Below are 10,412 nucleotides of genomic sequence, written 5' to 3'. Positions count from 1 at the left end.
ACAGACCACAGGCTGCATTTGGCTAGTGGCCCTGGATAATTGCTCTAAGCATTCATTTACCAACAATACTTATCACATTACATCCTCTTTTATTTTTTATTTTATTAAAAAATTTTTTAATGTTTATTTATTTTTGAGAGAGAGACAGAGACAGAGCGTGAGCAGGGGAGGGGCAGAGAAAGAGGGAGACATAGAATCTGAAGCTGAGTCCAGGCTCTGAGCTGTCAGCACAGAGCCCAACATGAGGCTCAAACTCAAGAACCATGGGATCATGACCTGAGCTGAAATCGGATGATCAACAAACTGAGCAACCCAGGCACCCCATATTATGCTTTTATAATAGTTTTATACTATTAAACTTAACAGGCTTGTCAGCAAGCCAGTTGACAACAAAAAACTGAATACTGAGACAATGGAAACTGAGACTACTTTTAAGAAATTCTCGGGGCACCTGGGTGGCTCAGCTGGTTAAGTTCCCACTCTTGATTTCATATCACAGTTAGAGATTGATCCCTGAGTTGGACTCTGCTTGGAGTGGGGAGCCTGCTTAAGATTGTCTCTCCCCCTCTGTCCCTCTTCCCCACTCTCACTCTCCTTCTCTAAATATAAAAAAATAAATAAAATAAAAATAAAAACTGGAAACAAAGGCTCAAGAACTTGCCCATGATCATATAGCCACCATTCTTTCAATTGTACTATATTTCCTCTGGGCAGTCTTTAGCTAATTCCATTATCAGTAGTAGCTTTGCATATAATGACCAATTCATAAGAGAAGACAGCAGTCAGTCACCCTTGCGTCCATTTTTCATCCATAATAAATACACTATTACATTTCCAAATATGATCTCCTTCCTTACCTATCCACCTGAATTTTTTTCAGTGTCTCTGTAGACATTATGGTCTGTCTTGTAGGTTTTTTGAAGACAACATCTTGCATTTTGTTAAATTCGTCGGCCAATTGGCTTCCTTGTCTGATTTCTGGCAACTTGGTTTCTTCTTTAGGTAAGAATGGACTGGACATTTTCGAGGTTTTGGGGGCATCTGAAAGTTTTTCTAAGTTCTTTCCTTCAAAATTAACTTCTTTATTTTTTTTCTAAAAACAAGAAATAGTGTTTTATGTAATACAGATTTTTAAGAGTAAAGAAACAATGCTATACAGGGCCTCTGCCTACATTTTTCAACCTCATTTTCGGCCACTTGTATTCAACACACAAGAAAATTACCCTTTTCTTGAGCCACACAAACCACGTCCTGCTATTTTGTGCTTTCCTGCCTCTAGACAATATTCCTTTTCTTTTTTTTTTTTTTTTTTAAATTTATTTCTAAGAGAGAGAGAGACAGCATGAGCAGGGGAGGGTCAGAGAGAGAAGGAGTCACAGACTGAAACAGGCTCCAGGCTCTGAGCTGGCAGTCAGCACAGAGCCCAACGTGGGGCTAGAACCCACGAACTGCGAGATCATGACCCAAGTGAAAGTCGGACGCTTAACCGACTAAGCCACCCAGGCGCCCCGACAATATTCCTTTTCTGTCTTTCCTCAGTGTACCACCAGGTAAGCTTTAAAACTATGATCAAAGGAAAAGTTATTTGTGAAACATCTCCATTAGCAGACATTTACCATATTGTAATTATTTGTATAAATGTTTCCATCAGATTGTAAATTCTGTGAGAGAAGGGACAGTTAGAGATTTTGGTGCACCTCAAAATCTTTCTGAAACAGGGCAACCTGAGTGGCTCAGTCAGTTAAGCCTCCGACTCTTGATTTTGATTTAGGTGATGATCTCACTGTTCATGAGATTGAGCCCCATGTCAGACTCTGTACTGACAGCAAGAAGTCAACTTGAGATTTTCTCTCTCTCCCTCTCTTGCTGCCCCTCCCACTTGCTCTCTCTCTCTCTCTCAAATATAAATAAATAAATAGGGGTGCCTGGGTAGCTCAGTCTGTTAAGATACTACTCTTGATTACGGCACAAATCATGATCTCATGGTTCTTGAGTTCAAGCTCCATGTTGGGCTCTAGACAATGCAGAGACCGCTTGGGATTCTCTGTCTCCCTCTCTCTCTGCTCCTCCCCTGCTCACGATCTCTCGGTCTCAAAAATAAATAAACACTAAAAATTGACAAACAGGGGCACCTGGGTGATTCAGTGGGTTAAGTGTCCAACGTTAGCTCAGGACATGATCTCACAGTTTGTGGGTTCAAGCCCTGCATCGGGCTCTGTGCTGACAGTTCAGAGCCTGGAGTCTGCTTCAAATTCTGTGTCTCCCTCTCTCTCTGCCCCTCCCCCCTCTCAAAAAATAAATAAACATTAAAAAAATTTTAAATAATCAAATATTTTAATAAATTCAATTCTTTTGTAGGCGCCTAGGTGATTCAGTCAGTTAAGCATCTGACTTCAACTCAGGTCATGATCTCACAGTTTGGANCCCACTTGCTCTCTCTCTCTCTCTCAAATATAAATAAATAAATAGGGGTGCCTGGGTAGCTCAGTCTGTTAAGATACTACTCTTGATTACGGCACAAATCATGATCTCATGGTTCTTGAGTTCAAGCTCCATGTTGGGCTCTAGACAATGCAGAGACCGCTTGGGATTCTCTGTCTCCCTCTCTCTCTGCTCCTCCCCTGCTCACGATCTCTCGGTCTCAAAAATAAATAAACACTAAAAATTGACAAACAGGGGCACCTGGGTGATTCAGTGGGTTAAGTGTCCAACGTTAGCTCAGGACATGATCTCACAGTTTGTGGGTTCAAGCCCTGCATCGGGCTCTGTGCTGACAGCTCAGAGCCTGGAGCCTGCTTTGGATTCTGCATCTCTTTCTTTCTCTGTCCCTCCCCATTTTTGCTCTCTCTCTTTCTCTCTCATGCCGGGAGCCGCACCGGCCTCTCTGGATGGCAGTCACAGCAAGGAAATGGCAATGTTTGCACAGCTTCTGCCATGAGAAATGAAGACTAATATCTCCTTCTGCTACTACTGGCTCATGTTGGAAATGAGCCTGCTGGTATTGACCAGGCCTCCCAATATTCCATATCAGACCCATATTCTGAATACAGATACCTCATAAGGAAAAGCATATTCCTGCCTTTACAAAAGAGACTTTAGATGAAAGCTCTATGGGCGATTGTCAAAAGGCTCTTCCTACGGGCCTTGCAGATCCAAAACTTAGAGAATAAAGGGGGTTAAGAACACAAGAGTTACTATTGAGCCTGGTCCCATATCAGAAGAGCCTAATTTATAGTTAAGGTACAGATAAGTACAGAACATAACTTACTAATTGGTGAAGTATGGCAGTCCCTTCCTCAAGGCCTACATTCCACAAACACCCTCCCTTACACTGGCAACTGGGATGAGGATAGATAAGCGTAGCTAAAACATAAACCCAGGTGCAAAGATGGACACATTTAGGGCCCGCATGATGGCTTCCACACACAAACCAATTCAGAAACATTCATCCTCTTGAGAGCCAGACAGAATGACTCCTAGCTTATCTATATACAACCTAACCTATATATTATCCTGTTGATCACTAAGAGCATCCTTGGTTGTAAATTCACTATGACTGAGATAATTCTGCAAAATATCAAAAACTTGTTATCGCAAAAGGCCTCCCATTGTAGAAATTCCTTTCTCTGACTTCATGTTGTTGCTGAACCTTTAAATAAAGACACAAAAAACTGACAGGACAGAGATGCCTGCCTGGTGATCAGAAAGAATCTCGGGGCTCTCTCACTCTCTTTCGCCGACACCGTTCATCCTTCAGGGACCCCTGGACCTGTCGGAGCCGGCGTGGCCTCTGACACTCTCAAAAATAAATAATTAAAAAATAAAGTAAAATAAAATAAATAATTCTTTGGGGAATAAGATTGGATAATAAATGTGGCCATCTTTAATAGTTTCATTGCCTAGTTTCATTAGGTATGGGAGACTCAAAATGCTTATTGAACATATGAATTTCAAATATAAAGAATAAAAGGAAAATCATATCAAAGAGTATAAGTTGGTATAATTAGTAGTGTGGTATAGATTTTAAAGTCATTTAGGAAAAGGCCAAAATAATTTATTTTTCAGACCCAAATTGAACACTAAAGGGTAGGCATGAACCATGGGAATAGCATATGTCTTTTAACTGATGATTCCTACGTAATCTGTGGCTAAAAGCTTTAGCTTTTGAGAGGCCATATAACATAGTGATTATGCCTAAAAACTCTGAAACCAAACTTCCTTATTTGAATCCTGGCTTTATTTCTTACTAAACCATATTAAATTAAGAACTATTTAATATCTCTATGCCTCCATTTTCCCATTGGTAAAATAGAGATAATAGTACCTGCCCTCATAGGGTTATTAAAAGGATTAAATAAATTAATATACATAAAGCATTTAGAACAGGACACAGAACTTTGTGAGTCGTGCATTTGTTATGATTACTTAAATTCTCATGCTGTCCTACACACAGAAGAAAAGTTTATTTTCACACTGACACCAAAGCCTAGGTCTTCCTTAGCTAAACTTCGACTAGCCCAGAAATGTTAAAAACTATCCATGAATGGTTAATAAACACAGACTCAAGGACATGTCTCTTTACATCAACAATAAGCAAAGATTCAGATCTGAGGAAAACATTTATAAGCAAGTACAAAACAAAATGCCACCTTAAATAAGAATTAAGTTTTTAAAATGTTTTTTAAATTAAAATTAATTTGGCTACAAAGAGAATAGAAGTGTAGTGTTTTAACAATTGAACTGAAACTTACCTAGACGTAAGGAAACCCTGAAGGGTGGTTATTCTTTTAGATTTTACCTAGGTAGGGAAGGGTAGGGAAGGGGACAGCATAAGGCCTAGGAGGCTCTGTTTTTCTATTTCCCTGTTTTTCCTTTACCTTTATGCTTGGGCATCTGGAAAAGGAAGCAAATGTGTCAAGCAGCCTGATTTACTGATTACTACAAATAAATATGAATTTTCCCTTAAAAGAGAGAATTTAAGGGAACTAGCTAATTATTTTAGCTCATTCACTAAAAAATATTTATATATCGCACACACTATGTACAAGGTAGGGTATTAGACTCTAAGGGAAAAGGTAAGAGAAACAATATCCCTGCAGGAAAGCTCTTCCCAAATTTTGGTCCACTTACTCCCACTTCTGGTAGAATCTGATACATTAGTGTATTTTTCATCATGCCACTTCATGCTTTTACAAATTAAAATCTATTTGGAGATGTCCTTAGCTATAAAAATGTCTATAAAAGAGTGATAATGCTAACTAATCTTTCATCCCAAGGTTGTTGGAAAGGCTAAACAATATGAAGCCTTTGGAGAAAGAAAACATCCATGTATATACTAAGGACTTAAAATATAATCCTATGCCCTTACAGGGCAATGACATTGTAAAATTAATGAGCTAGAAGTACTATTATGAAGTAAGAGAATTATCTTAAGAGATTCATAATTTAATTTCATAAAGTTGTAGAACTAACTTATAATGACAAAAGAGCTGTTAAGCTTCTATCAATCAAGATAAGAGTACACTACCATAAAATCACAAGCAGGGGCCTCTGTTAAGTCAGAAAATTTTGCGGGTGAAGATCACTATCACAAATCAGAATAAAATAGTGCAAAAATTTTGTTCTTTAATTAGTGAAGTAGTGACTGCTGCTGAATTGTTCATAGATTTGGGTTTTTCATTCTCTCTTGAGTTTCTATGAAGGCAAATTACCTTTTATTAGCCTGAGAATATCACTGATAAGTCTCATAAGGTTTTATCTTGTTAACTATCTTTTTATTTTTGATTGTCACTGAAGGAGACAATAAATAAGAAGGAAACCCTAGAATCTTTACTATTTATTATCTAGCTTAATGTATGAATTAGACTCTTATTCTAAATGCATTGAAAGGCTTAGTTCTTGGGTTTTTGATCTCTTTGCCTTTCATAAATTGATAAAAAATTAATTTGTTATAAAATTCCTGATCTCATTAATGTAATTTTTTTCCAAGTTTTTTTTTTTTTTTTTTTTTTAATTCTACTTAGTTAACATATGGTAAAACTGGTTTCAGGTATAGAATTTAGTGATTCACCACTTACATATAACATACAGTGCTCAACACAAAGTGCCCTCCTTAATGCCCATTATCCATTTAGCCCATCCCCATGCCCACCTCCTTCCATCAACCCTCAATGTTCTCTATAGCTAAGCCCGTTAATGTTGTTTTAAAACCAACCTGAAACTCACAGAATGTTAGCATTGGAAGGGACTATGTGGATCACTTAGCTAAAACTCTATTACACTTTAGGGGAACCTGGCTAGCTCAATCAGTGGAGCATGCAACTCTTGACCTCATGGCTATGAGTTTGAGTCCCGCATTGGGTGTGGAGATTACTTAAAAAAAAAAAAAAAATTAAAACAAANCACACACACACACACACACACACACACACACACACACAAACTTCATCACATTTTACAAATGAGAACATGAAGACCAAGAAAGTGAAATGAACTGACAGTACTCAACTAAACTGCAAAGAGCTCCTGGCTCCAAATCCAGTATTCTTTAAAGTAATTTTTATTAAGTTTTTTGAGAGAGAGAATGAGCAGGGGAGGTACAGACAGGGAGGGAGAGAATCTGAAGCAGGCTCCACAGCATCAGTGCAAGGCCAGATGTGGGGCTTAAACTCATGTACCATGATCTGACCCAAAACCAATGGTTGGACACTTTGACTGAGCCACCCAGGTGCTGCTCCAAATCCAGTGTTCTATTAAAATTTTGTATAACTTTCAAACTTTAATAAAAGTTTAACAAACCCAGACTATACATATCATCATAATAATTATTATTTAAAAACTGTAAGGTGAAATTAAACGTAATTATGTAGTCACAATAAATATGGACTTCTTTTCCATTAGACATGGAAAGCAATGAACTTTGTTGTTTATGTAGCAATTTTCATCTGTCATAGAATCAGAATTAGTATATTCTATACAAATCATATAAGGTAATTTTGCTGAATAAATGTGTATTTGTACTTATAAATTTTTTCCATTTTACACTACAATCTAAGTTATTTAAATTTATAAGAGCTTGAGAATTTGTGAAAATTTTGCTATCAAGTTGAATGTTTTGATAATTCGATAGCCCTTTGAGGAGGAGTCCATAACACCACTGAAAATGGCTGACATAATGGTGTAGCTGGAAATCCAAAAGGCAGGTTGTAACAAATTCAACAACATAACAAAGTCATTTTAGAATAAAGAAACATTAAGAAGGTCCAACTGAATTTCCTCCCACTACTGTTCAATTAGCTTTCAGCAGATAAGGAATAGAAGACAGGTACGACAACTCAGTAATCTGGCTACTCTCAGTACATACACCATATACTGATTTAACTATAGGCCTTTTTGAATGATGCCAACATATCAGAAGAAAAGGATACTCTGACTGGCAATGTCTCTTGAGCTATTGGTATCTCACCCCATCGATTCAGAGTACATATCTCAGGTAATTATTACAGCCTTTTTAATCTCAGATAAAGGTACTATTTCCCGTGTTAAATTTAATGGCATAAATACTGTACATGATAGAGAAATAAAAAGAAAAGAAAGCAAAAATCAAATGATGGTGAGTGTATATACCACGCTGACACTTTGTCCTCTTTCATACTGAACTGGCATGATGTAGTTCAGAATAGAGAGCTGATCTGTGGTATCCTCCAGAACTGCAGAGATCCTCAGCACATCTAGAATGGAGAGTGGTTCTATGATTTCCGGGATGATGTCTATGTTTGTTTCTTCAGCTGTTTCTTTTTCTTCCTCTACAGCAGCAGGTGGCTCACCTATCACTGACACTGTCATCTCAGAATGCCAGACTTTTGATGGAAGATTTGAGGCTTCTAATTGGTCTCTAAAGAAACAGAAAAAAAGAAAAGTAAAAAAAAGTCGGCCACCAAATGTTTAAAAATTGCATAAACTCAAAAGCACAGGGAACATATAGATTGGCTCCTGTGAAGGCCATATTGTCTAATAATATAACCAACATAAAGAACAAAAGTAGTTCACATGTGGTTCTGCTAAATATCTCCCTGTGACATTCTGACTAACCAAAGGCAAGCCACTTGCTGGGTAAAATTCTGTGTAACCCATACTATTTGGCTATGCCTAACCAATTTGAATTTGAACCCAAATTAACTTTTTTTCAAGCAACGTCTTTAGATGCTAACCAAAAGTGTCTCATGATTAATAAAAAATGGAATATAGCAGGAGCACCCAGCTGGCTCAGTCTGTGGAGCATGTGACTCTTGATCTTAGGGTTGTGAGTCTGAGCCCCAGGTTGGTACACAGTTTACTTTAAAGGGAAAAAAAAGGATTTAAAAAGTACATTAACAACAAAAACAAAATGTAGTAACCAGTCTCCAAAGTGGGCCCATATGAGTCTTACCTTCTTGTATTCATGCCCTTTCTCTCCCATATTAATAGGACTAACTAAGCTATGTAACCAGGAGGATATTATGGGTTCCAAGGTTAGGTGATAAAAGACATTGCAGCTTCTCTCTTACTGTCTCATATCTTTCACTCTGTGAGAAGCCAGCTGCCTTGTCATGAGGACACTTAAACAGCCCTTTGGAGAAGTCTGTGAAGGAGAGAACTATGGCTTCTTACCAACAGCCAGCATCAACTCCCCAGCTATGTGGGAGTGAATCTTGCAGCCCCAGTCAAATTTTCAGATGATTACAGTCCTGGGCAATTTCAGCCTTATGACAGACCCCAAGCCAGCACCATCCATTCAGCTAAGCTGCTCCCAAATTCCTGACCCACAGAAATTGTGTGAAATAATAAAAGTTTGTATTTTAAGTTACTAAGCTTTGGGATAATTTATTACATAGCAATAGATAAATAAATAAATTTAGCATAAGGCATAATTCAAATATGTTTATACACATGCACACATACACAAAATAAACTGGAATTTTGAACATACTCTTCCATTCCTCTTAAGCTACTTGTAACTTCCATGGTACACGTACAATCTCACAAGAAATGCAGTCACCTAAAATGGGAAAAAAACACTGAGATTAGTTTAAGGGAGTGTTGAGTGACATTTAAATTATTGCTATCTTTTCATTAAGAAGAAATTAAAGAATTATGAGTGCTGTGGCATATCTCTTTTTTATGCTTATCAGAGCAGTCCCAGCAATGGAAAAACCTCTGACATCATGTGATGCAGGACTATTAAGTAGTCAATTTAATTACTGACAAATGAAATTATTGGTAAATGAAATCTTTGAGTTTGTTCTTATGGTAAATTATATACAACATGGTTTTCATATTATATTATATTCTGCTTTTTAATTGGCAATATTTATATAATAGATTTACTTTTCTGTTATTCTGATTACTAAAATGTTTAATTAGATCATTTCATTTCCCTGATCTGTCGGATAACAAAATTTATTGCACTTGGGCTTAGAATACACAAAGATTGTATTTAGGAAAGCTGCATTAACTTGTTGGGATGAACACTGGGTGTTGTATGTAAGCCAATTTGACAATAAATTATATTTAAAAAAAAAAAGCAAAGCTACATTAATCCTGAAAATCCTAAAAGTAGTTTACTACTGCTATCAAGATATTACATTTCCATAAGCCAAAAACCCTTTGGTGCTTAAATGAGCTTTATAATAAGAACATCCTATGGAGAATTTTGCTCTATGCTGAATGAATAGTGAATGTTAAGTTTCCAATATTATTTTGTATAAAGGTGATATGTTTCACAAAACAGAAGTCTCATATGTAAAAATGAAAACACATAAGATAGAATCTTTATATAAACTGAATAAAGGATACTCCGAACTAGCCAAATTTTCTGGTACAAGGGCATTCTTAGGAGAAAGTATCATGGTGTTAAGGAGATTTTGTTCTTTTGTTGTGGTGTTGTTTATTTTTCCTTTTTTTAGGCTTGGGGCATAGGTAAATGTGCTTCATGCAATAAGATAGGGTTATGCTAATGCACTATTCGTTGTGTTCATGCTGTTCTGGTTTTTCATTCCTCAGTGATAGAAATCTAGGAGTCATTCCTGCTTCCTCCTTCATCTTGACCTCAGCATTTCCCAATCCAAGCCATCACTAAGCCCTGTGGATTCTTTTTTCTTTTTCCATATCCCCCAACACTATGCTGGACCTGGCTATTATTTCTTGCTTGAAGAACTCTAACAGCCCCCAAATTGGAAGCAATCTTTTTTAAATGAAAAATTGAAAATATAAAAAATTAAAATCAATTTTTAAAACAGGAAATCTGATCATGTCTCTCCTTAGAACCCTTCCATGGTTTCCCATTGCCTTAGGATAAAAGCTAAAATTCTAAACTTGACCCATAAGGCTTGTACGATTTGTCCCTGCTCTGTTCCTCCTCACATATTCACTCA

The 10,412-nt window shown here is 37.1% G+C and overlaps 1 protein-coding gene across 10 annotated transcripts in view; it reads right to left on the bottom strand.

Moving 5' to 3' along the window:
• The window catches only part of DRC9 (dynein regulatory complex subunit 9), a 93,784-nt gene that overhangs the window by 76,805 nt on the left and 6,567 nt on the right, over positions 1–10,412 (bottom strand). For 9 of the 10 annotated variants that reach the window (XM_077767646.1, XM_077767644.1, XM_077767643.1 and 6 more), the window contains exons 2-4: positions 8,969–9,037; positions 7,627–7,894; positions 858–1,093 (exon numbers count right to left, since the gene is read on the bottom strand). In XM_077767646.1, the coding sequence (XP_077623772.1) occupies positions 858–1,093; positions 7,627–7,894; positions 8,969–9,003 (539 nt within the window). In that variant the 5' untranslated portion in view covers positions 9,004–9,037. Of the gene's footprint in view, positions 1–857; positions 1,094–7,626; positions 7,895–8,940; positions 9,038–10,412 lie in introns of those variants that run through there. The other variant, XM_077767649.1, reaches the window with a different exon arrangement.

Source organism: Crocuta crocuta, unplaced genomic scaffold (genome assembly GCF_008692635.1).
Source record: "Crocuta crocuta isolate KB4526 unplaced genomic scaffold, BGI_CrCroc_1.0 scaffold45, whole genome shotgun sequence".
Taxonomy (NCBI): Eukaryota; Metazoa; Chordata; class Mammalia; order Carnivora; family Hyaenidae; genus Crocuta; species Crocuta crocuta.
The sequence above is the reverse complement of the archived record's forward strand: the minus strand, read 5'-3'. Positions and strand labels throughout refer to the sequence as shown.